Here is a 27,948-nt window from a genome sequence, read left to right on the forward strand (position 1 = left end):
GTAGATTTAAAAGTTTTGCGTGTTAATCTGAAAATTGAGTGAAAATTGAGGTTGATTAAGTGATGGACATGCTAGAAATTATTACTGACCATTACTTTGATTTCGAATTATAATAATAATTATTTTCTCTTTTGTTTCTATTTTATCCTTTCCATCTCCTCCTTTATCATCATTTTCCCTTCTCTCTCTCTTCCTCCTCTCTCATCATCTTTTTATTATAATCTTTTCTTACCAAAGCAATGATAACATTTCAAAGAATCAGAATCACACCAATGGATAACGAACATTAAGAAACCAGTCTGTCCATCAACAAACTGGTTTTTAAGACACAATCTTTTCTCTTACTTTTCCATCATCATCATCATCATTTTCTTCATCTTCATCTTCATCTTCCTTCTTTTCTCCACAAGAAACAGTTTTTTTATACATTTTACTCTTTTACTTTATTCTCAACCCTGTTACCTTTTTTTTTACAATATCTTAAGATTAATTCTGATTCTGGTTACTTTTTCCATCTAAAGATCATCATGAGGTGGAAAAAGTTGCATTGAGTTTCCAGAAAGAAAGAGAAGACAAATTCTCGTCTAATAGTATTGGTCATGAGTACGATAACCTTCTAATGTTTGTTCTTTCTTTTCTTTCTCTCCCATTTTCTTCATCACCAGCATCCCCTCCCTCTCCTCCTTCTCTCTCCCGCTCACCAAACTTCATCATTTCGTTTGATTCTCAACCAAATGAATGTTGATCTTGTTTCACAAGTAATAGTGACCTCCATACTTTTGCTCCGTTATGCTTATTGTTTGAATTATTATTTCTACTCTGTAACCAGCATCATCATGTGTTCATGAGAAATACACAAATTCATTGAGTCTTTTCAGACAAATTACAACAAAATTCAACAACTTTTTCCCTACAAAATATAAGTTTATGTTTCTAAAGTTAAGCATCTTCTCTACTCTCAACTCGCTCTGTTTATCAAATTGACCAAAAAGGAATTGAATTAATTAAAAGCCATAAAATGGACAAGGCAATGTGACCAATTGTGTTTGGAAAATTGTGTTATATTAATATTGTTGATAACGGAACAGTTTCTGAGAAAAACTCACCAAAATCTTCAACAAGTTTAACATCATACGAAAAGCAGGTTATTGAAGATCGTAAATGAAACGGTAAATCCTGTTCTGAGTTAAGTGTTAATTGTTAAAATCTGGTCCATCAATTAGTTAATTGTTGAAAATGGGAAACAACAATGGCAAAAACACATCAGGACAATACAATAATCGACCTCATTCTGTTCTTGGTGTTCGAGGTGATGAGCGATACACTTTGACAGATCCTGATGTACTTTCCCGTTATTATCACTCACCTTCTCTTCACCCTCACCCTCATCACCTTTCTCCACATTCACATCACTCTAATCAAGATAAATTAGCTAATAAGATATCCGGTAAAGCTATTCTTCCTCCTCTGCCAAGATCACATTCGTTTCATCAAATCCTCCGACCCACTGAAAATGGGGTTAACCTTATTCAGAAAGGGACCATTCGAGGTATCGATCACCATCGTCATCATAATTCAGGCAAAGAGTTATTATTAACTCCACCCGATGATATACTTAATCCTGAGTTAAATGCAATATTACGTGAAAGAAGGTGTAAAAGTGAAGCTGATCTACTGGGCGACGGAGATATTGATGATACAACTGCCCAAGAAGATAAGTCAACATCCGATAAAAGCACCGAGAGATCGATTGAAGGATTAAGAAAGGGTTTAGGTAACGGAGTGGCAGCGAGGATCCAGCGTGCGAAGTATAAAGCACCAGCACCACCAGTTCCAGTTAATCGAATGACAAATGATGCACCAAATGGGAACAATAATAATGAATACAATCCAATTCGGTCTAATGGTGATCTTAAAATGTCATCTTCATCCATGATGTTCATTTATTCAGATTCAAATAATCGAGATAGTAAAAGGAGTTTACAAGCCAAAGAAAAGTCAACGCCATCAGCTGATTCGAATAAATCTAAATTAGGTTTAATCCGTCGGTTAAGTGATAAATCATATTTTCCTATTGGTCGTAGTTCGAGTGCCAAGAATTGTCCAGAATTGAATAATTCGTCAACACATAAAGACAATTTTGTTCTGTTACCCAGATTAAAGGGATCACCTTCACCCAATTTCGACTCGAATCATGGAAAAAGAGACGATCGATACACCAACTACGACGAAATGAACTGTCACATTTATCCAGAATCAAACGAACCTTCACTCAATGAAATAAACGATTTCATTGCTAAAGAATTGGCTTTGAGATCATCTGTCAATGATTCTCCCAATGGGATGAGCGATAAAGATCAAGGAGCAAGTGATGCAAATGAAAATGGTCGACGAGGAGTAAGCAAAATGTTCAAAAGAGATAAAATGAACGATAAAAATAATCGATTAATTTCTGGTTCAAACGAACAGCTAATTAAAAATACTAAGCCAACCCAATTACCGCCGGTGTTTGATGACAATTTCATCTTAAAACGGACAACTCCAAATGCTGGACTAAACCAAGACTCGAGAGGCTACAATGGACCGAACGGGATCAGTAATAAGAAAGCACTTGATCTTTATCCATCAAAGATTAACAATTATGAGTTTGACAGAAACAAATACAATCAAGAAGGTCAAATGTCACCTAAACTTGGAATATCAAATATGATGTCAAATAAAACTCGTGCTCACCAGAATCTAAATGGTCCAATCAACCACAATATTCAGTCCAATCACCATTCTTATCATCTTGACGGATTAATTGGTCCAGACCGATTACTTAATTGTTCATCTCCTTCCTCACCAGATTATCAACGATCATCCAACCATAATCAAAGACAATCATCAGCAAATCATCGATCCCAATGGATCTTAGGAAACTATCCAAGAGAAACCACACCAATTTCGTTGTCATCATCTCCCTCAGTTCCACCTCCTCCTCCTCCTACTCTTCCATTCATCTCTGGTGATTGTTCAAATCTCTCTTCAAATAGAAAAGAGGAAAGTATCACTCGATTGGACTCTTTGAAACACCTTAATCACTCATCGATCAGTGACAGCGCCAATTATTCAGATGAAGATGATGAAGAAGAGATTAAGGTTGTTCTTAAACCTTATCTTCCACCACCTCGTCGTTTACCCTTCAACGAAGAGCCAATAATCATAGTTGATGATCTGTTCAATAGCGACGATAACAATGTAAATAAGTGTCCACCATTATCATCGAATCGTCAACAATGTTGGACTCCGATGGAAGACTTGACAAGCTCAGAAGAGGAAGATCTTGATGAAGACGATGATGATGGAATTCATTGTGACCCACAATCAGAAGATGAAGATGGATTGAATAAGAGAGATGTTAGAGAGCTGATTAACGACTATAATACAAGATTCACCCTAAAGAATCAGCTGAGAACCATAATTCAGAATAATAAATTAAGATCATCACAAGGATATCCTTAATATCCTTAATTGTGATCAAACTATCCAATTAACTTAAACTGTTATCCTTTAATTTTATTTAATAATATCCTTCGTTATTTACATTCACTTATATTATCAATTTTTGGCTTAATTGTTCAATCATATTCACCTGACCAGATTAATTTAATCTCAATAAACTTTTTTGTTTTTGTTTTCATTGGACTCAAACTTATTTCCTATGATGGTTGAACCTTGCAGGTTAATTTCATGAGAATCCATTTGATATAATTAACTCGTTTACAATCAAATTAATGTTTCATTATGTTATTAATTGTATTACGGATTACGGATAGAAAGTATTAGATTAAAATTTGTAGCAATTAAATTTGCTTGACCATTTCGGTCAAGTAACTTGAAAAACAATGACTGACACAATCAGATATTTGATTACAGTTATTCATGTAATTTGTTCAGCACTAATCAACAACAATGAAAATGATTATTTGATAAACTCATAATCAAATTCATGATCTAATTACTAACAAACATTTAGTCATTTTTGTGCAAATTCATTTAAAGTTCAGATTAAATTGATGGATAGAGAAAAGATCAACTTTCATTGATGAAAAAACTGTTAGTTAATTGTGAATGAGTATAAAGTCAATTTCCTTCTTTGATTATCTTCCTTTATTTTTTAATCAATTTAATCAACAAGACTGACCAATCCTTCAATTGTATTAATTTCATCCAATATCAACCCTAATTTGTTTACGCCATTAAAATGAGAAATAGAAAAGTAGAAACAAAATTTGATTGATTGGTTGTGGACAGAACTTAATCTAATGATTAGCTGATTAAATAATACACTAATTGACCTAATTAAGATTAGCCCAATGTTAGTTACTGATTAGGAAGCTAAACTTGATTAATAGAATGATTGATCTCTTTATTGTTTTATTCTAATTTTTCCTTCCCATTGTTGTATCTTTAATATCGTTTTGGTTATAATAATAACTTGAAGAGATCGCCTTTGGATCCACTGAGGTCAGAAAGATGACCTTAACCCTTGACAATCTCGATTGGATTCGAATCATGAACTTGATTAACTTGCGCTTATATATAATTAGAAAAAGGAAATTCTCAATCTTTGGTGAGTTATTTAATAGAAAGATGGAAGTTCTCGGTTCAGTAGCTGATAAAATAGTTTTATTACTCATTCCCCCTGAAAATGCCCATGAAACTATTGATCGTTTGATATTTATTAGTATATTTGAGTTAATGATTCGGACGATCAAAGGTTAAGTGTATTGATGGATTTTCGGTAACCGGAAATAAGATTAAAAGAGATCCTGATATTAAATCGCTTGAAAGTTAAATCTTATTTTTCTATGTATCCATTGTGTCAACACTCATTCAAAAAGTGAATCAATTGTAAACAATTTATCTTATCAAATTGAAAATATTGTGCAATTATCATGAATCAAAGTTTTCGGTTTCGGTTTGCCAGAAAAAAAGTGATACTTGAAATCACGTAATCATTTCAATGGTTGCAGATGAATAGTCTTTGGTTGAGATGATTATGGTCACAATTACTTTTAATGTTCATTCAAACGAAACCTGTGAAGTCTTTATCATGCCTCATCAGATAGAAACAGTTTATAAACTCATTGAATTGACAATTTTTAATGAAAAATTTGAAACAACAAGTTTAATCGACACTTTTTTCACCAACCATTGGATAGAAGATTCAAAATTGAATGGATTTGTAACCCTTTATTCATGGATAATGAAGTCGGATGTTAATTGTTCATTGTATTAATGTTAAGATTGAAAAGAAATCACAATGAATCAAAACAGCCTGTTGATTGTTTTTTCCATGAGATTATTACCAATACTGATCACTAATTATTGGGAGAATTAAAAACAAGAGCAGAATAATTAACTGTAATTAAGTGTACGAAGAGTTGATAGCTGCCAAAATTTGGAAATAATTAAAAAATTCAAGTATTATTAGAAATTAATTGCTCTTATTTAATTATAGTTTTAACTCTAATTATTGAGTAAAGTTGGAAATTAGTAATGGCGATTGAGGTGTTTAGTTTAGAGGAACAATTAGATTTAATTGTAACAATAATTATCGTTTTATAATTAAGTCTATATCCAATTGCTACAAAGATAACATCATCGTCTCTGTCTCGTGGCCTTCATATCATGAGATAAGTTGTGATGTTTATTATATCATCAATCAATCGATAACTTAAATTTGCTACTAATAAACAGGTTCCAATGATTATCGCAATTTGAATTGTTATCAAGAGCAAAATCAACATCCACCAACGAAGGCACAAGAACATCAACTGAATGGTTCAAGATAAACTTTCAAATAAAATTGTTTGTTCACTGAAAATGGAATAAAATTCATCAATGAAATTAAGGATAAACATCTTCTGATTGCTGGCTAATTAACAATTATATTGCAGATTGACGATGATCTATGATAACATGAATTCTCCATCAGGAATCACCTTCAGTTTATAACAAATAAAAGATTTGAATGAAACGATTTGGCCAAAAACACTCAACTGTAATAGTGGAGTAGTAGTTAAAATACACAGTTGAGCACACTTTTTCTGTTTTCTTTCTTTTCTTTCTCTTTCTTTTTTTCTTTCTTTATACACAGTATGAACCACTTTTCTCTTACTTTTTCTTTCTTTGGATACACAAATGAGTCACTTTGTAACGAGACAGTCTATTTATAGCCGACATATTTTCTCAGGTATAAATAGAGCTGACGATTTCAATTTTCTTTTAATCATGGTTGAATCGTTTGACGAGTATGATCAAATAGCAAGAATATACCCATACAGATATCATTACAATTATAATGGTATTGGTGGTTCAAGACCACGTCATCCAGAGTACAGAAACCCTATAACTCGTCTTGAATCATTTGTTAATTGGCCAAGGCCGGATATAGACATCGGAAAGTTAACAGACGCTGGATTTTTCTACGAAGGTAACGAAGATAAAGTAGTTTGCTTCCATTGTGACAGTGTACTTTTCAATTGGCAGACAGATGATGATCCATTCGTTGAACATGGTATACATAGCAAAAACTGCTATTTTATGTATGTAAAATGTGGTTGCGATTTTCCTTTACGTTGTGTTTTAGAAACTAAACCACAAATACCAAAACCAGAACTACCGAGAGTGGATATCGGCAGATACAAGTGTAAAATCTGTAGAGAAAAGGAAATTGGTTGTATTTTCCATCCTTGTGAACATACAGTGTCTTGTACGGACTGTGCAATTGATCTTGATTCGTGTCCAATTTGTAAAACTAGTATTCGAAAAATACTACGTTTATCACTAGTTGATTAAATGGTGCTTTGTGAAGAAATTGTTATCAACAATATTGTAATATCATTTAAATTGAATAATAAGTTGGATCGACAAATCGTGAAAGCATGTTGTCCATCTGTTGATTATCCCAAACGTTTTTCAGGAGGAATACTGAAGCTTGATGGTGGTTGTTTATTAATATTCAATTCTGGTAAGATCAATGTTACAGGAGTAAAAATCATGCTGCATATGAGCTAATTGACAAGTTTTGTGATCTTTATCCAGATAATTTATATAAAAGAAGCTAAGGTAGTAAATATTGTCGCACATCTGAGATTAAATTTAATTTCAAATATTATCATCTCAATAAATTTCCTTATTATTCATATGAGCCTGAACTATTTCTGGTGTACATGTTAAAGTCGATAACACAAAATTTTATCATCTTCAAAAGAACCGACGAGTTACTGTTACTGGTATTCGTGACATTATCGATATAGAAAATACTTCATTCTGTTTGAACAATTATATAAAGGATAATTTTTTCTTAGTAAAAGTTAATCATGGACAAAGCGGAAGAATATAGGATTTGGCAAGAAGGTTCTCGGTACAAATATTGGTTCTATTATCAATGGTGGTAACTGCTATCCAATATAGTATTCAAGACGGAAACTTACCACTTTGGACAGCACTTTTGATCATCACTTGGTTATCTATTACCGACCCTCGTTACAGAAATTATAAAGCTGAAGATAGAAAATCTTCTCCCAATGTATCAGTCATCATCAATTGAATTTATTTATTAAATGAATAAAGAAATTAATTAAACACAAAATGTATTCTGTTCATTTGAAGCATCCATTCACAATGTATCTGGGCCTACAGGCTCTGGTAAGACATACTTTGTGCGAAATATGATAAACCTAGCAGAGAAAATTTGTGACCCCCCTCCAGTTAAAATAACCTACTTTTATGGAGAATATCAAAAAGAATTTAGTTCAATGAGTAATGTTACTTTTGTAGAAGGGCTCCAAGAGGATATGATTAACCAAGCCGGAGGAGCTGACCCTGAATGGATAATAATAGATGATTTAATGTTTGAAGCAGCTAATCAGAGTTTTATAAGTAATCTTTTTACACGTGGTTCACATCATCGTAATATATCAGTAATTTTTATAACTCAAAACTTTTTTGTTAAAGGTAAAGAGATGAAATATTAGTTTAAATAGTCAGTATGTAGTGTGTTTCAAAATCCGAGAGACAAATCAATGATTTCAAATATTGCGCGTCAAATGTTTCCATCAAGGATTAAAAACTTCAACAGATCTTCGAAGATGCTACATCGAACCTTATTCATATCTGTTCTTTGATTTGAAACCTGATACACCTGAAAAGCTTCGATTATTAGCCAACAATTTCAATGAAAATGATGACCCAATGTATGTTTATCCACTATAATTTATATAAAAGAAATTGTTGTTTTAACGTTATTCAACATGACAGTTGAAGGAGTCATCAAGTGTCTACCGACATTAAAAAGACTTGCTAATGAAAAATCAAAAACTGAAAGAAATAAGTTATTAAGAAAATCAAAGTCTTGTATATTCTATGCAATTTCAGATATAAGTAAAAACACACTAAACGGAAATATACCTATCAATCAAATACAACAAAGGAAAATTGGCAAGTTTAGGCTCAGATAAGACTCTTATCAAGAAAGTCAGGGTTCCTTTAAAGAAACGTAAAGAAATTGTGTATCAAACAGGTGGAGCTTTCACCAGCACTACTGTTACCTGCTCTATCATACTTTGGTGAAAAGTTGATTATCAAGTACATGTAATGAACACAATATCAAAGATGGTGTTAATTCCAGAAAAGAATATCAATTACTAAAAACAATATAAAAGAAGTTCAAGAAGTTGTTGACAAACCGATCGAACCCACTTTTAGATGAATATAAAAGACGTTCAATAAAGCCGTTAAGGAGTTTGAAAAGAGACCACTGAAAAGAAAAATAAACACTCCCAATTATAAAATGGGAGCGTGAAGAAATTCTGAAGAATATTTATTATGACATTAACAATGGAAGTTTTGGTGGTGTTAATCGACTATTTGTTGCCAGGAGAGTTGATCCGAGCATTGACATAAATTTTGTCAAAGATTGGTTACAAGGTCAAGAGACATATACAAATTTTCGATCAAGAAAAAGAACTTTCACGTTTACCTGTATTAGTTGATAGGCTGGATGAACAATGGCAAGTGATGGATATGTCATATTGGGCTAAAGATAATAATAATAACCGCTATCTACTGGTAGTAATTGACGTATTGAGTAGATTTGCCTGGGTTGAGTCTGTTAAAGACAAATCATCATCAACAATTACAGGTACTTTTAGGAAACTATTTGACAATGGAAGAAAACCAGAAAAGTTACAAACTGATCAAGGTAAAGAGTTTAAAAACAAAAGATTCCAAGACTTTTGTTCAAGTGTTGGAGTTCATTATTTCACAACAACAGACAATTCGGTAAAATGTGCATTAGCTGAAAGATTTATAAGAACTTTAAGAGCAAAAATATACAGGTATATGTACCACAATAAATCAAATAGATATATTGATGATTTACAAAAGATTGTTGATAATTACAACAATTCATTCCATAGAACAATTAAAACAAGCCCAAATTTGGTGACCAAGGACAACCAACAGGAAATAGTTCAAACAATTCAAAGATCAATAAAATCAAGACCTAAAAAGCAGAGAACAATTAAAGTAGATGATCATGTGAAAATTCCTCTCAACCCAATGACTGGTGAAAAGGGTGCTAGTCAACAATGGACTGATGAGGTGTTCAAAGTTGCAAGAGTTAAAGAGACACCTGGTCATACTGTTTACAAGCTGAAAGACTTGATGGATGAAAAAATTACATCAATTTTCTATCCAGAAGAAGTCCAAAAGGTTAAATATGACCCTAATTCAGAGTATAGAGTGGCAAAAGTACTTGATCGTGTTTATGATCGAAGGAAAAGATTATATAAGCACTTGATACGATGGGAAGGATGGCCAAAAAAGTTTGATACCTGGATCTGGGACGAAAGCAAGACGAATAAAGATGGATAGAGACTCATTCACAATTGATCTCGTTTCAAATGGATCAATGAATTTTTACCCTGAAAACACAATTTCAGCTTTTCAAAATCGAATTGATCCTCCTCTGGAGTTGAATGGGGATTGGGAAGCAGCTTTAACAGAAGTATATTTTCCACTTAAATTTGCTGGGGAAGCTGAGATTAAATATAGATTAAAAATTAAGCGTTTTTACTCTTTTACAAATGAAAAAATTTTTGCTATGACTAATGATTGGGTTTATGTGTCGAGTACAAAAACAGTACCATTTTTTTTGAACGATTCTCCTGAAAAAATTTTAAAGAGTTTACAACAAAGTTTTGATGAAGCGATGAAAGAGTTACCAAACGAGTACATAAAAGAGACTACACCTGCTGACTATCCGTTGAGAATCGGAACTGATAAACTACAGATCGGTGTACACTACTTTGGTGTGGATTCTATGGGAATCTCAGTAAACTATGGACTTGACTTTCCCAAAGTAAAATGTTCATTTTCAACAACGCAGGCGAGTACCAGAGACCTTTAAATATTATCTTCAGAAAATGAAAGACCTTCTTGAGAATAATTTACACGGTTGCATTTATGTACCAATATTTGACATAAAAGTAAAAAGGTCTTGGGGATTGATAAACTTGAAGATGATTGGTGGTCCGCAAATAAGGTTGCTTCCTCCGTCTCTAAAATTCAATTTGGACGCTGCAAACGATAAAATTTTTAATGTATTTATACACTGATATCATACGTGATCATATGATCGGTGGCACACAAGCTCCTGTACTTCGAGCTGTCCCATTAACAAGTGGGATTTTTAAGGACATTGGGTATTGTACTTTTAATCAAAGGATATATTACCCTATTCGAAAAAACCATATTGAAAGCATAAGTGTATTGGCAACACATGATAGTGGAGATCAGGTAGCCTTTGAGGGTAAAGGAAGAATGTTTCTAAGTTTAGACTTTCGTAAAAAAGTTGTATAAAGACCAACATCGTCTAAACTATCATCGATATGCATCGAAAAGCTTATTAAAGATAGTGACTTTAGTCATTATTACTCAAGTCAAACTGGTTCTGGATTTGGTGATATTAGAGTTGTTAGAGCACCACGTTACCAACGAGGGTACGGATTCGGTAGTTTTATATCAAGACTTGCTATGCCACTAATTAAATATCTTGGACAGGAAGCTTTAGATAAGGGAGTACAACTTGGTAAAAAAGTCGCTCAAGACCCAAAAATTCAACAAGCACTCAAGACTGGGGTAACTAATCTAGCATCAAAGGGTCTAACGAAACTTCAACAGAAGGTTGAGAGTATCCAAAAAGGTAAAGGAAGAAAAAGGTTATATAAAAGGAAAACAATTAAAAAGAAAACAACAGGTAAAAAGAGACCAGTCAACAAGACAAAGAGAAAATCAAAGAGAACATCTCGTGACATTTTCAACAAGAAATAATGGAATTTATTCACAATGAATCATCACCAGCCACTATTGCTGAGCTTGATTTATTCAAATTACCACCTACACAAACTGTTGTTGAATCAATGTATGATGTTGAATATCGACCTGTAGGATCCCTTGATGAAGCGAAAGTTTTTGAATTTGTTGTACCTTCTTCTGAACATTATACGGATCTATCAGCTTCTTACTTACATGGAAAAATCAAAATTGAGTACAAAGATCCAATACTAGCTACAGATACAATTACACCCGTGAATAACTATGCTGTATCATTATTCGAAGAACTTGATGTTTATCTCGGAAATGTGAATGTAACGACAGGTAATAGTTTGTTTCATTATCAATCATTTATCGAAGATTTGTTTTTCAAGTATAAATCACCTGTTGATGCTTGTCAATTGATTGATGATGATGATAAAAGAATCAATCGAATTAAAGATTCATTTGACTTCATTCTACCAATTCATGCACCAATGTTTCAACAAGAAAAGTTTTGATTGATGGAGTACCTATTGTTTTACGGTTCAAACTGGCACCTGCACTTTTGGCTTAACATGTTCAAAGTCGGATCAATTTCATTAAAGTTTGAACAAATGTCATTATTCATTAGGCGAGTAAAGTTATTCATGCCTGTTCAGATGACTATTGAACAAAATCTAGCTAAATCAATGGCCAAGTATTACTTTCAACGAAATGAAGTTAAATCTTATCACCTTGTGAACGGATTTGCTGCCAGTAGTATCGATAATGTTTACAATGGACAGTTACCACGAAAAGTAATAATTGGATTTGTAACTGATAAGGCATTTAATGGTGACATTACGACCAATGCATTTTCATTTAAACATAAAGACATGAAGGAAATGTCATTGGTTGTTAATGGTGTCAAGATTCCAAGTTCAGCATTCAAACCTGATTTCAAAAACAAGATTTATATGAGAGAGTATTACAACATGTTCAGAGCTATGAATCAAGAGTTTGAGTGCTAAAATTAATATCAAGTACTCTGATTATGCTGACAAGTACCCATTGTTTGTGTTTGATTCACAGATGATGGTACATTGGCAACAGACTCTGGAGCTCTCAATGATTAAAAGGGAAGTGCTCGAATTGATATACAATTTACTGAAGCTCTGACTGAGGGATTACATGATTGTATTTGGAATATATGATAGTGTTATTCAAATAAATTCAAATAGAGCTATAACAACAGATTATTGATGGCTTTATCAACAATTGATATTGATACCATCTCAAGAGATTCTCAGAGTTCAAAGGTGTTTTCGCAATTGATAAATTACCATTTGAACTTTTTGAAAAGCCGTTTGGTATAGTAATAAATCTAGATCCTAGTTGGAAACCAGGCTCTCATTGGACTGCTCTGTTTGTATCAGAATATGGACATGGTGAATATTTTGACTCATTCGGAACTGCACCACCTGATGCTATAACTTTTCTTGAAAGAAACTGTAAAATAATTCTTTTCTTATAATCAAAACATATTCAAGGAGATTTATCAATCAAATGTGGTTATTATTGTATTCTTTTCTCGAATCTCATTTCAATAACTTAAATTTTCCGTTAATTAAATGTAAAACACAAGTTAATGATTACATATTAAATAAATTTTATTAAACAATTTTATTAAACAATTTTATAATGTCCAAATGCATATGTTGATACACCATCCTCGCGTATATATCTCTTGTCATCCAATGGAGATAAAGATATTTTATTTGTTTTTATACTTGAAATCTGATGATGTTTAGATTGTAATCTGTAATTATCATGTCTGAATAACACACTATCGTAGAGACAGGTCTTGTAGTCTTCTATCAATATCTCATCACGAACGGTTGCCTTTTGAGTTCCTTTAGCGGTCTTTTTTATCTTTGAACCATATTTAATTCCATAAAGCTTTGATTTGATGGCGACAACTTCATCAATAACTTGACCATTCATCTCGTCCTTTAGTAGCCCAAGTTTCTTTTTGTTTGAAACATCATAGAGGAAATGATTTTCAGGGTAATCCGAAAAGTCCATAATTGCTGACATTGATTTTAAATCATTATAAATATCTTCAGTTTCAATATGATAAATGAAGCTGTCAGTGTCAGTGTAAACAAGATTTAGGTTATCTCCATAAAGAGGTTGAAAGTGATCGTAATGTAGTTCATACATCCGAAGCTTTGATAGTTCTAGTACTGTGAATCCAAGGTAAATTGGCTTATCCAGTTTAACCTCAAATTTACGTAATTTTATTATTGCCAAATCATTATCCAGAATGTAAAAGTGTTCAAACATTGGCTTTCTAATCTGTTTCATTGCTTGTTGACCGTTTGTCACTACTTTAACTTTGGAATGTTTCCGCTTATCTTCAATGCTCTTTCCATATAATGAATTGACCATCAATTTCCAAAAGTCTTTTTCAAATGAATTGGTAGCTCTCTGGCGATTGAGGGTGCACATTGAAATATAAGGTTTCAACCATTTGGATTGCTTGAACTTGAGAATACGATGAATTTTATCCAAGATTAGTCCCTTTGATAACCAAAATCTCAAGTTTCTTTCGTGTACCACATAGTTTTTCTTATCTCTTAGATTAGGAATTAGTTTCTCAGTTTTACATCGTTTAAGACCAACACTTTCAAGATCAGATATGATTCTCTTTTGATAATCACTTAACCATTCATCATCAACTGTTAATTTCTCAGGAGCCATGGGATAATCATTATGTTGATCGTGTAAATGTTGTGGATAAATTAAATCAACTTGACAAATGTATCCTGTATCTGAATCTTGTCCAGTCATTATTGATTCAATCACTTGATCAAACGATTCCGAAGGGACCCATTCAAAGTTACTCATTGGTAGATTATCACTCAAAGCATAACCATAAAGGTTATTCACATCCAGAAAAGTAATGTATGAGTTGGGTTTATTACAATCATAATTCTCAGAGAGAGGATTGTTGGCAACAACATGTCTTGTCATTGCACAAGAAATTCCTCCTCGAATCCCATTCTCAATCATAAGGATCATGTCAATGTCTGTTAATAAATCAAGTTTGGTTTTTGTTGCTTTGAGAGCAGCGTCCCAAGTGAGACCTGGTGTAGAGAAATAATGACAAGGATCGAGGCCAAATTGTTTCAAACTTGTGAATCTAAAGTTTTCAAATATTGCCGCTAAAAGTAAGACATCAACTTTCAAGTAAATGTCATGAAAATCGCCAAGGTTTTGACAATTGAAATGATTCCATATCCTTTGTAAATTTGAATATGTTGATTCATCTATTGTTTTTCGACATAGATGTGAATAAAATTTATCAATTGAAGGTAAATTGACATCATCAAATTTACTCCAAGAGTCCATATACTCATAAGGTAAACACCCTTTTGATAAAAGTAGAGGTAAATCTGAGCTATTGAACATTTGTGATAAATATTTTGTTTTATCTTCATCTGGTAAATTGTTTGATAATGTATCAAGGCTGGATAGAAGAAAAGCGAGACTATCTAGAAAAATGAAATCATCCATGAAAAAGGCAATATACTTTTCACTATTCTGTGGGATTACAGAAATCTTTTTCACTGTATTTGACTTGATCCCTTTCATAATTAGATGAGCATCATAACCTTTCAAGTTATGAAAAATGACTGGTATTCGATTTGGTAATCTAAGTTTCAAATTGCACAGATTATGAGCTGCTCCACGGAGCTTACCAGTTAGATGACAATGATCTAAAACTTTGTCTTGGAAAAGTGGTTGTAAACAAACATGGCAAATATCAGCAAGTTCATAAATTATCCTTTCTTCTGGTGTTAGAATTGGCGGCTTTATTCTCCTCATTAGATCAAGGTTGATGGACGCTTGTACATTGTAAAGGCTTCTGATGAAATTCTCTGCCGCGTTATCACCTCGATAGAATTTATTGAACAGTATTTTACCTGTCCAATCAACAACAACCCAGCCAAATGAACAAGCTTCATGCTTTTGGTATTCAAATGTGCTTGCACCTAATGCATTTTCACTTTTGGTCACTAAGGCTTCAAAGTCAGCGTAAATAACATATGGATAAGAAATTGTCTTTTCCACGTGAGTAAACTCACACGTTTTCGGGACATTTTCTGTACCTGGAAGAATGGTTCTTTGAGCTGAGTTGTTACCACAATAAATTTCATGCTTTGTTAGTGAGAATTTATCTCTGAAACCAGATAGGCAAGAATAACAGAAAAACCTTTCCCACGATTTGGTGTTCCACATAAATTTGTCAAAGTTGGTGATGTGAAAATAATGATCATTGTGAAGAAATAGATTAACATGATTTGTCTTCCTGTCCTTGTTGATTAGCAATGGGACAACCTTTGGGTTCTTACAGATTGTCATTGTGTAGACATTAATTGAAACATTGTTCTGCTTTTCAAAGCGATTAATCTGAGAGAAAGGCGTAATTGGATCGATATCTCTGAAATTGTACCATTTCTCATATTTTTTATATTTAGAGACTCTTTCTCTATGTGTTGACTGAGGGTGAAGAGCCATGAGAACGGCCCACTTGAAGCAATGAGACTTACAAACTGGTGATACCAAGCTCCTTTTACGGATCAAGTTTAGTGGTAATTTAACGCTTGAACAACCACCACTATTTTCTTTCAACTTACCTACTCTGATTTCCAACATTTTGACTGCCTGAAGTACCCAACCACTTCCACGTTGAGTGAACTGATCAACCACCAATCCAAGGTTTTCAATCCATTTAGTGATCATTTTCTCAATTTGGGAAGAATGAGTTAAAGGTTCACTTTGAGAAATTTTATAAATTTCAGTAGAATCCGTATCGCCATCTGGTTTTTGTTTAATAAACTTGATAAGAACACAAACTTGAGTTTTAATTGATCCAATTTTTCCAATCACATGGCTAATGAGATTAATGATGTTTTGCCTTTCAGCTGTAAACAGGTTCTCTAGAGATGACCATGAACCAAGTTTAACATAAATTTCAAGGACACCTCTATAAGCTGATTTATGTAATCGAAAAGTAGCTACGTCACCAAGAGTAGAGACAATTGTTTTACATTTGATAACATGTTCAATGAACATTTCTTTATCTTTAAACCTTGTCTTACATTTTGAACATTTCAATAAACTACACTGTTCTTTATGAATAAATAGAGACTTGAATTTCTTGAATGAAACTCCACATTCACTGCACTCAAACATGACTATTACTAAACTGACAAAAGCAGTTGCTTATATTGTAAATTATCATGTTTGCTTGTGCGCATGCTTCAAGTTTCAAATCTTTAGTCTTGTAAAATCTACTAGTATAATTCTCAATATTAATAAAGTCAAGACTAATAACATTATCGAAACAATACTCAACATCATTATAACACGAGAAATAAACTGATAATTGGATTATTGATTTAAATCTTTAATAGATCATTTCAGTCTTTAAACAGAAAATATTGGTCATAAATTGAACAATTTCTTTTTCATTACAATAATAATCTTGATAGTTGATAATCAAAACAATCTTGTCCATATCATGGTGGTTAATTGTAAAAGGAATCTTGAGTCTTCTAAAACCAGTCCATATCTTGTCCATTAAATGATAAAGATTTTCATCAGAGTCCAACTCGCCTCGTAGCTTGAGTGAGGTCTTGAAATCTACCGTAAAATGAACCTTGTTAGCCATAAGTAAACTTCTTATACTATCAACTTTAGATGCACGATGATTGATGTCTCGACGTGAAATAAATAAAAGAAAAGAGAAAATTGAGTGAGCTCACTTTTTATTTATTAGAGTAAATATAAGGTTACAGTTTATAGATTCAAATGTTAGTAAGGATACATAATCAAAATTCAGAAATGTTGGGTTACATGTTTATAGATTCATTCCCAAATAATCTCTTGCATTGCGGCAAAAACCTGATCAGGGATTGAATGAGTAGCAACCTTGATGATTTCATCTTTTTCGAGACGGATACACGTTTCCTTTGCTCCAGCCTTCAATCGAATTTCAACTGCTCCAATCTGCTGTCCATTGCATGATATCTCTCGTCCACCATTTAGATTCAGCTCAAATTCACGATTGCCTTCATTTGTGTTGTTCAACTTTTCTTTCAATGACTCAAATTCATTATATCGAAGAAACAATCCAAGCTTTGTTTGTATTTGAGTCTTGATTGATGACTCGCTCCATCCTCCGACGAATATCAACATACGTTTGTCCATTTGATGATTTGGCTCGTTGTACAGTCAACCAAAGCTTTGGAGATATCTCAACACAAAACAGTTGTTGGAAACGGTCTTCAAAGCTCGCAGACGATGTACTCTGTCGTGCTCGCCATGGAAGAACTCGTTGAGTAGGAGTTTCAGGAGAAGCAGGAGAGTCAGGAATATTTGAAGTCATTTTTATCAAGTTGATGGTTTGATGATCAAGTATTGAATGAAAATTATGCTTCAAAGTACTCCTTTTATACTCTTAAAGTCCAGAAGAGCCCAGCCCACTTTCTCTTCTATTAGTTTCAATTAGAGCTTCCACCTCATTCATGATTAGGGGAGTGAATTTTTCAGCACTGAGTTATTTCCATCCCTCTTTTTTTTCTCATAATCACTATGATTGTATAACCTTGATCTGTGTAATCAGGATCAATTACTCCTCCTTGAACAGATTCCTTATGATGCTAAACTTGATCTAGATGCTAATCTAATATATTTTCTTTGTTCAACTTGAATGTTGATAAGATTACTTTATCCCAAGAGAAAACATTATCAACATGAGCGAAAACAATACCAACTTTCCGTAGCCTTCATTTGAGTTATTGAGTTAGTAAACACAAAGTTTGATTGTTGAAAAATTTTTATTTAGTTATAAAAAAAGTTTTATACATAATTAAGGTCTGATCACTTTGATCCGACATTGGACATTTCGACGACATATTGGACAACTTTCTTGCCCAAGTCGTTTCAAAGTGCTGTCACAGCTACAACAGACAGCTAAATGATTACATGGTGAATATAAAACTTGTGTTGTCTTGAAAAGACAAACACAACAAAGGTGTCTCTCGGCCTCGTAACTATCCTTGTTTGCGTATGGACAATCTGGAGAAAAATGGTTATGAACCTCCCCTTGAAGTTTACTCAGCTTACCATCAATAGCCAACCGACAGAAAGCACACTGGACTATTCTATTTGAACCGGTCCAAAAGAATCCACTCTCGACGAACCAATCCCTCTGCCTTGGAGTCAATCTGGATCCAGCGAATGACCAGTGACGATTTATCCTTAGTTGATAAAGCTGGAAAACTTTCTCTGGATTAAGGATTTTTGTCTCCGAGAAAACTTGAAGTATTTGTCCATCTGTTGAACGGACAAGAGAAGATATCAGAGATATAGACGTTTCATCATCTATCTCTTGCATCTGCACCGCATCACTATATCGATGTAAATCGCCTTCAATCCTGCATCAAGTTGGGTTCTTTCTTGAGTACAAAGCAAGAAGGACTGAAGCTAGCGTGAAGAGCTACAACGTCTTCGTCCAGAAATTCGAACGCGATTTGAAGTCCACAACAAAAACACTGCAAGTAGTCAGCGTCTTTGAACCGGAAAAATCCATCTTTGACAGCATCAAACCACCTCTCGTTCAAGTCTATACAGGACATCATTCTATTCAATTCTTGTTTCATAATTGAATAGGTTCTAAGACAGCCAGTCATCTTAGAACCCCAGTTTTCAATTGCGGGTGTAATATTTCGGGTCATCTATAATAATTGATAAAAGAGAGAAAAAAATATGATTAAAGCATAATTTTATTAAAAATCATTAATCGATTTTCAGCTTTTTGTCTCATCATCTTGAGATAAGCTGAATGGAGTTTACACTTGTTCATAATAAGTTTTAAATGGTTACATTTTAAAGCCCAAAGTTTCACATCAGAAAATTCGTTACAATGGGCTTTACAAATAATTAATTTTGTAGTAATATGAGAAAAAATACTCTGATCATCGGTAAATGATGAACAGAGTTTACAATTCAACAATTTATGTTCAAGTTTTACATGAATTTTTTTTAACATAAATAATAAATGTTGACATTGACAGACGATTGGTTTTGCCTTCATTTTCTTCTTTGTTCCATCCAAATGTTTCTTAAAGCTGGAGTCCTTGGTTGGAGCTAAAGGACCCTTACCTTTGGAGACCTTGTTGGTTGAAATGGTAGTCGAAATAATTTTCATCTTAAATCAAATAAAATTTGTTTAAGAAAATTTGATGAATTTTGGCCTGGTGGTCAATTCTCACTCCTTCAAGTGAGCTAAAAAACTTCCTGTTGTTGAATTTAATTGAAGACGTTTGTATATCAAAAGAAATTATTGCTCTAAGAAACTTTTCTTTTGATTCGCGATCAAGTAACTTAACTATTGAAAGGAAATCACTTGATCTAATGTTGAAGTCAGCAAGATTCAAGGGTTCGTTTGAGCCCTTGGTTGATCGAAGCTCGATCGGGATTTGCACTAGTTTGAGAGAACTGAAGTACGAAACAGACATTAATTACCTTTGAATTGAGATGAAAACTTTGGTAAGAAGAACTAAAGATGTGGTTGAATAACAAATAGACGTGAAAAGTCTGAATAATAAACTGTTGATGGAACAACGATGAAAACGAAAGATTTAACTTGAATCTTATTATGTTGTTAAAGATTTGAAGACTGATGAAAATTCACTTGAATCCTCTTCCATTTATATACGATCGTCTTGCCTTAGCTCCCTCGCTTGTGTCCTTCAGTAAAGCTGATTATAGCAGGGCCTCAAGCAATTTCATAAACAATGATTATTCTAATTATTGTGGGCCTCTTGATTACTTTTTCAAGAACACTTTTAATTGCACTTGAACTTGACTACAAAGAATAACGTACTGAATAAATTAATTATCTATTCTTCTTAAAGTGCATTTAAGTAAAATAATTATAGTAGGGCCTCAAGTAATCTCATGGATAATGATTTTTTTAATTATCATGAGACTCTCAATTGTTCTTCCAAGAACGTTTTTAATTACAATCACTCGAACACAAAGTATGTATTTTAAATAAGATAATTATCTTGGCCTCTCAGTGTGTCCTTCATTGAAACAATTCATAGTAGAGCTTCACGTTATTTTCATAAATAATGATTTCTTAATTATGTTCTCTTGATAACTGGTTCAAGAACATTTTACTAACATTCATGTACTCAAATTATCATTACACAATAAAAATAACTATCTGGGCCTCTTAATTGCAGGTGGAAATTCAAGGTATATTTATTTAACATGAAATTTAGCAATTATTAAGATGATCATTAGATTGAATAATTGCTGTAGCTTAAAATAAAAGAATCAAGGTCTGCATCGTACTCTGGCCGTGAGAAGTCCATAAGACTTACAATGCCAAAGGTACAAATGTCCAACCATGTTGGACATTCAGGGGGAGCCACCATCAATTCTGATACATTGAATATGTTCGACCAATAGTACTTTCCATTAGCTATCCATTGATACCAATCTCAAGTCTCTACGACATACAGAAATAGCAGTACAAATGTCCAACCATGTTGGACATTCAGAGCCACCATCAATTCTGATACATTGAATATGTTCAATAGTACTTTCCATTAGCTATCCATTGATACCAATCTCAAGTCTCTACGACACACAGCCAGCAGTACAAATGTCCAACCATGTTGGACATTCAGGGGAGCCACCATCAATTCTGATACATTGAATATGTTCGACCAATAGTACTTTCCATTAGCTATCCATTGATACCAATCTCAAGTCTCTACGACATACACAGCCAGCAGGTACAAATGTCCAACCATGTTGGACATTCAGGGGAGCCACCATCAATTCTGATACATTGAATATGTTCGACCAATAGTACTTTCCATTAGCTATCCATTGATACCAATCTCAAGTCTCTACGACATACACAGTTAAGGTACAAATGTCCAACCATGTTGGACATTCAGGGGAGCCACCATCAATTCTGATACATTGAATATGTTCGACCAATAGTACTTTCCATTAGCTATCCATTGATACCAATCTCAAGTCTCTACACATACACAGTTGACAAATGTCCAACCATGTTGGACATTCAGGGGAACCATCAATTCTGATACATTGAATATGTTCGACCAATAGTACTTTCCATTAGCTATCCATTGATACCAATCTCAAGTCTCTACGACATACAGTTGTACAAATGTCCAACCATGTTGGACATTCAGGGGGAGCCACCATCAATTCTGATACATTGAATATGTTCGACCAATAGTACTTTCCATTAGCTATCCATTGATACCAATCTCAAGTCTCTACGACATACACAGGATGAATTGACCAATTAGCCTCTATTCATATTTACCGCTCACCATCTTGAAGATTTCACTGAATCGCGTCAGGTGTAGCAGGTCAATTTGAGAGATGAACAGGTTAGGAATCAAGTTAGTGTACGTTTCAACTTTGAAGAAAATCTTATATTGCAACAAGTTCATCATCATGTATAAAATTAGTCTTTCTCAAGTGCAGCTTACTGTATTGGTAGCTTCTATCCTTTCTATTATAAATGATACCCTCTGACCGCCAATCATCACACCGAGAATCAGTTACAGCTGAGCTTATGACAATTTTCAACAATTTCACCTGATCCCGCTATACATTACAATGATACCCCACAAGATTTGGATAGTTCAACTCCAGGTCCATCATCAAGGTCACCAATAACATAGCGTCATCACCACCATTGTTCTCACCTCCACTATCTGTCTATGCTATCCATCCACCATCAAGAGCTGAATTCCACCATCAGCAGCTGAATCTCCACCACCATATTAAGCTCAACCATCGTATGAGTCTTTGTATCCCCAACAGCCCCTTAGTAAAGTTCAGCCTGAATTCGTAGTTGAGTTATCCGAGTCAAGTGACTCAGGAAATGATGATCCGGAGGATGTTGGTTTTATTATGCCTAAAGCTCCATCGAGAACCAGCTCTCCAACTCCATCCAATTCATCCGATTCAAATATGTCTGTGGAATCAAGTACCATATCATATTCAACTTCCGCATCATCCACAAGAACATTGAGACCACCACCAGAGCAAGTCGAATTATTCAGTCAGGAACAGAGGAATAATCTTCATCAAGGCTCAGATTCACTTACTCTCGAACCATTTGTAACCCCACGGACATTGGAAGAGATTCAAGTTACAATTAGGCAATTACTAACAGCTGAGGCTAGCACAGATAATCTACGAATCAGGATAATGAATAGGATTGGTATATGTTTATTGATACACCAACGACAGTTTCAGCGAGGAGCTTGGGTAGCTTTTTGTATTAGGGCATGCTGTATGAGTCGAGCGTCAGTTTACTTTTACACTCAATTGGCCAAGGCAATAAGGAAATATCCTGTTATGTTGCATTTAACATTAGGAAGACGCTTTCTGTAACGTAATTTGTATCTTTTTAACCATTTACACTTAGTTCAGTCGGAGCATGAATTTTGGTCAAATCCATCGAATTTGTAATTTCTAAAACATAGGTATTGTTCCCAGGTTTTCCTCATCTATTGGTGTAATGCTCGTCTTTGTAACCCTAATAATTAACCCACAATTCAATTTTCCAATAAAATTAATTTTTCCCTCGAAAAGTTAATGACCTATAAGAGGCCTCAATACTTCAACACGGAAGAGTAAAAAGAAAGAGAAAAGAAAGAGAAACAAGTTTTGAGTAATAAGTTGTTGACCTTGGGGTTTCCTTTAAAGATAGTGAAAAGAAACAGGTTGTTTCAATTACAAGTGTGCTAACTGTGTAAAAAAGAAAGAGAAAAAGAAAGAGATGAGAAAGAGAAAAGAAAGAGAAAAAAAAAGTGTGTCAACTGTGTATTTTAACTACTACTAGTGGTCATTCATTCAGGTCATTCAATATTTTGACTACAATTTAATTTACCTCGTTTTGTTTTTCAACATGATAATTTTGATGAAAATTAATTAAATATTATTAATAATTATTATAATACAGGTAAACAAGTTTCCTTTACAAAATTTCAATTTGATTTAATTTAGTTTCTTTTGAATTAATTAGCTTTGTTTCATTGTATGGATGATGATGGTTAATAACTATAGAGTAACAATTAATTCACTTACTAGGATAATTTAAATTGTTTCAATTTAGAAAACATTTTGATTCAATAAACATAAACAAAATAAAGTTTAATCAAATTTATTTATTTGCAGGATTTTAATAGTTTAATTTAATTCTGAAGGTGTAAAAGTGATTACAATTAATTAAATTAAATGAATAGCAATTAAAGTTTAATTGAAGAGGCCAAACCTGCAAAAGAGCAGATATTATAATAGAATAAAGAAATCAGCAAATTAATAGGAAACACAATTGCTGCTTAATTGCTGGTTAATCGTGACTTTGACCGTTTCATTACTTTAAGGTAATATATTGAATACAATTAAAGATTGATTTCTTTTCTCAATTAAATTAATGATAATTATCATGAGATTAATTTGCTCTATTGTTGGACTTGATTGTAATCGTAACGATAATCAAAAGGTTTCGTTGGTTTTGATGACGATAAATTTAGTTCTGCTTTTCATTGAACAAATATTAACTTAATTAATTATAAACTTTAAAGTCTCTTTAGAAACTTTTTATTCAACAATCTGATATAACTGTAATTGTCGAAACTTGTTTGGACATTTAATTAACTTTAGTCTACCCACACTCAGGATGTTCATCATTTAATAATAATCATCTTGATGGTAATAATAATAATAGTGATGATCGTAATTAAATTTTATTTGATTTTTGTCATTAAACATCACTGATACTTTAATGATCTGACTAATTTTTTAGTTATTACATCGTTAATTAATTTCAGGTTAGTTTAGATTCTCATGTTTCATCAATAACTCAAATATCAGACAAATAGATTCGCAATCAGTTTAATTGTTGCAGTTATTTTACAAAAATCGTTATTAAATTTTAGATAGAAACTTGTATCTCTTTGGATAACATTTGATTAACATGATCACCTCTTGGAACCATGGTAGTCAGTAACTGTACAAATTGATTTCATGGTGGACTTATAATTAATAAGAATATAAAACAATAGTAACTAAGTTAATTTGACTCAGAAATTCATTGGCACAGTCGATTGCAAATACATAAGCAAATGGCAAACAGGAAGACAAATAGGAAGACAAATAGAAAGACAAAGCAAAGAATCAAGGTGAATGAATCAATGGAAGGTTGAATGAGAGAGGGTGAGGTCACTTTTTCAAACGAACTCTCTGAAATCGTATGAGCTAATCCCTTTGCACAGATACGATTCCGTTTAATAGATAAAAATATCTTTTCATTTGATTCAACTACCGAAATGTTCACATTGATGGAAACATGGACTTCGACGTCTTCCTTACCAATACATGGTAAACCGATGCTGAAAACTAGAGAATAGAATAGAAAATCAATTATTTGTGTTTCGATAAATGGCCGAAATTAAGAAATGCTGATAGGGAACAATCAAGAATCATATCGATGATAAATTCTGGTACTTTTTCAATTGTTAAGTTAATCATTAGAGTCAATAAATCATTAGATGACTAGTGATAACTTTTGGTTTCGGTAGTTTATCAGAAATCCAAAGCTAATGGCACTTATATTAATTATTCATTATCTTCGAGAATTAATTACAGTTAATTACTAATTATGATTATCTCGATTTCATTAATCTGTAAATAAACCTGAAATTGTGGTAACATATCAATAATTATCTGTCAATATTATGAGTTATCTCAAGATCACCATTGGCAATAACAATTAAACTAATCAATCAAGCTAACATCTAAGTGTATTACAGTTTATACCTTTTATTGTTTCATTATAATTTGATAGCACTTTAATTAACTTGAGCGGTAACAAGTTAATCAAGATGCTAATACTAATCTGAAAATAATCGAAACCCAAAGAAATATATTTATTAATATATAAGAATATCAATATTACCTTGTTCTTCATTGGGAACAAAACCTTGTCTTGAGATGTTCATATGAGTAGTTCCAAGAGCATGAACATTGTCAATGTGAAGATTAATTGAATAAGGCATCTGAAAATGAGATAAAATAAGATTATGATTAAGATATTGTATTTATTATCTAAATTTTCTGTTACCTTTTGACCAATTAAATTAACCCAAGTGAAATTAAGATCACAAATCTTAGCATCGACCGGCATCTCAAAGCCAAGAGCATATTCATTAACGGTTCCGTTTTTAACATAATAAATATCAGATTGAAGACCTGCGATCAAGAGGATTAGTGTTGAAGATAAAGAAATGGTTAAATTGAGAGATTATTAGAGATCCGGTTTTTCCTGATGTAAATCTCACCATCGGATCAGTGATAAAATCAAAGTTTAAAAGTAAATCAAAAGGTGAGAATAATTCAGAGGTATGAGAAAATAGAGTATTTCATGAAAGAACTGAATTCATACCGATTAAACGAGAGACTTCATCACGATTGATGTAGAAATCAAGGAATCCATGAGTTAATTTGATTAGAATTAAGAAAAGCACAAGGAATTGGTTTAACCATTTGATTGAAATGACCAACATGATATTTGATATTAGATTAACATCAAGTCATAACATTAATTTGAACAATCAACAAATGGTTCACTAATTATTTTAATTGTTAGTCAACTGGGAACATTATCACCTCTATGAACAAAAAATGAACCGATGAACCAATGTTTGAATGTTTACAACCAATGAAACATGTAATTGAAAAGCATAATAATAATAATCCAATTGATTCCACTAATCACTACGATCCTACAAGACCATTAATCCATTAATCTGATGATCAGTTTCTGCTTGAATCACATTCTGTTGACTTTATTGGATAAAAAATGAGGCGAAAAAAGTTGCAACATGTTGTTGATACACAAAGAGCACAAACAATGAAGAATCACCTTTAACAGGTAAACAAAAGTCACACAAGAGGAGGAACAATAATTACCCAATTGACCAATTAATCAATCGTTTAATTAAACAGTTGAAAAACTATCATGTTATTGTTTGTATTCCATGTGAATGAGTTGGAAGAAAAATTCATGAGCAACAGATAGAACATCATGTTGATAGAGAGAAGGTAAAAACACTGAATTTTCTTCTTCTTCTCCTCAAGTGGCTCTTCTTCAAGACGCCCTAAAAGGTAAGTTTTTTGCCTTTTCTCTTATTTACTTCTCCCTATTATCTTCATTTTCTCCCTCATTCTCTCTCTCTCTTTCTACTGCTCTCTTTCTTTTATCTGCTTGTTATCATCCTCTTTCTAGAATTGTAGTTACCTGAGTTTTCGTTTGTTGGCAAGAAAAAGGAACAAGAAGTGAGAAGGTAAGAAGATGATTTTTGAGTCTCTTGTTCTTCCATTTTGTTAATCATCATGAATCTTCCTTGATTGTCCTAGATATTGACCATCCTTTCGCAAGGATGAAGTGACCTGAGAGACGTTGACTGTTGGCTTTGCGGGGTAGATCAGGTTTTCTATTTAACTTTATTTCTTGTGATGAGGATCAAAGATGAAGATGAAATAACATTGAGGTAACTTTGATTTGTGATTAAAAGGTAAAAAGAAATAAATTCAATTCATGAAATGATAGAATTATAATAATAATGAATTTCATCAAACAAACAGTTCTTTTCATTTTAATCATGATTAATCTAAAATATTCATTCAATTTTTTTGCATATTCATAATATTTATTAGTAGAATGAGATAAACTCTATCGTCTAAATAAAATTAATAACATGTCTTGTTTTGTAGCTACAAATTAATTTAATTAAATGTTGAAATATGAGAAAATGCTCACAATGATTATCAATTTTCAGATTATCAATCAAATTTAATGAACTTCTCGAAATGAATCAGATTTGATTCAAAACCTTTGTAATTATCGGCCTGGTGAAGCGAAAGGTTAGTTACTTGAAGCAACAATTATTTCGGATTGATTTGAGAGCCATGAGCTATTTGATAATCAATAAATAGTTTGCTGATTAATTTAAATTAATTATCTGATTCCCAGAGGTCATATAACAGTTCTTAAACTGAAACTAAGCTAAAACATTGGCAAATCTCAATTTCTTATTTCAATTTCGCAGAAATTTAATTACAATTTAATTGCAGAACTGAAAAGTATCTTTCAATCAATCGACCAACTTTCAATGCATTAATCAACCTCAGGAAATAAAGAAAACTTGAAAATCTTATCCTTGTTATTCACAGATTTAGATTAAAACTGTATCAATGCGATAAGATTAAAAGATTTAATGAGATAATTAGTATTCATTATCTTTGTTTTACAACAACAATTAAGTTATTAAACTCTGAAAAGTTAATCGTTTCCCTTTTTCTAATTGATTGAGTTAATTGAATTGCTTAATTAATGAACAACTTCATGGACTTTTTTTTTGTTTTTAATTATCGACAGTATAAAACTTGCGAAAAGAG

At 32.8% G+C, this 27,948-nt stretch overlaps 4 protein-coding genes across 4 annotated transcripts; 2 read left to right on the forward strand and 2 right to left on the reverse strand.

Annotated features, from left to right (window-relative positions):
- The first annotated feature begins 389 nt into the window (after positions 1–389).
- Positions 390–3,678, forward strand: LOC128389582 (putative uncharacterized protein DDB_G0282133). Its single transcript, XM_053349196.1, has one exon. It carries the CDS (start codon positions 1,237–1,239, stop codon positions 3,502–3,504), a length of 2,268 nt encoding a protein of 755 aa, XP_053205171.1. The 5' UTR covers positions 390–1,236; the 3' UTR covers positions 3,505–3,678.
- Positions 3,679–6,279: 2,601 nt separating this feature from the next.
- On the forward strand, positions 6,280–6,846 carry LOC128389612 (baculoviral IAP repeat-containing protein 7-like). Its single transcript, XM_053349229.1, has one exon. The coding sequence runs from the start codon at positions 6,280–6,282 to the stop codon at positions 6,844–6,846; it is 567 nt and encodes a 188-aa protein (XP_053205204.1).
- A 6,189-nt stretch (positions 6,847–13,035) lies between these two features.
- Positions 13,036–16,611, reverse strand: LOC128389629 (uncharacterized). The gene has a single exon (XM_053349252.1). It carries the CDS (start codon positions 16,609–16,611, stop codon positions 13,036–13,038), a length of 3,576 nt encoding a protein of 1,191 aa, XP_053205227.1.
- A 7,757-nt stretch (positions 16,612–24,368) lies between these two features.
- LOC128389592 (tyrosine-protein kinase Drl-like) lies at positions 24,369–26,633 on the reverse strand. Its single transcript, XM_053349208.1, has 4 exons — positions 25,934–26,633; positions 25,613–25,740; positions 25,448–25,547; positions 24,369–24,888 (listed from the first exon to the last, which is right to left on the reverse strand). The coding sequence occupies exons 1-4, from the start codon at positions 26,052–26,054 to the stop codon at positions 24,581–24,583; spliced, it is 657 nt and encodes a 218-aa protein (XP_053205183.1). The 5' UTR covers positions 26,055–26,633; the 3' UTR covers positions 24,369–24,580.
- Positions 26,634–27,948: the final 1,315 nt, after the last annotated feature.

The sequence above is a fragment of the Panonychus citri genome, unplaced genomic scaffold (assembly GCF_014898815.1).
Source record: "Panonychus citri isolate SS breed McGregor unplaced genomic scaffold, ASM1489881v1 Contig00009, whole genome shotgun sequence".
Taxonomy (NCBI): Eukaryota; Metazoa; Arthropoda; class Arachnida; order Trombidiformes; family Tetranychidae; genus Panonychus; species Panonychus citri.

Excerpts from the sequence above, each read along its gene's own strand:
- LOC128389582 (XM_053349196.1), top strand. The coding sequence starts at position 1,237 with ATGGGAAACAACAATGGCAAAAACACATCAGGACAATACAATAATCGA.
- LOC128389612 (XM_053349229.1), top strand. The coding sequence starts at position 6,280 with ATGGTTGAATCGTTTGACGAGTATGATCAAATAGCAAGAATATACCCA.
- LOC128389629 (XM_053349252.1), bottom strand. The coding sequence starts at position 16,611 with ATGTTTGAGTGCAGTGAATGTGGAGTTTCATTCAAGAAATTCAAGTCT.
- LOC128389592 (XM_053349208.1), bottom strand. The coding sequence starts at position 26,054 with ATGTTGGTCATTTCAATCAAATGGTTAAACCAATTCCTTGTGCTTTTC. Across the intron at positions 25,741-25,933 it reads TGAAGTCTCTCGTTTAATCG|GTCTTCAATCTGATATTTAT; the intron begins GTATGAATTCAG and ends TCTTGATCGCAG. Across the intron at positions 24,889-25,447 it reads TGTTCCCAATGAAGAACAAG|TTTTCAGCATCGGTTTACCA; the intron begins GTAATATTGATA and ends TCTATTCTCTAG.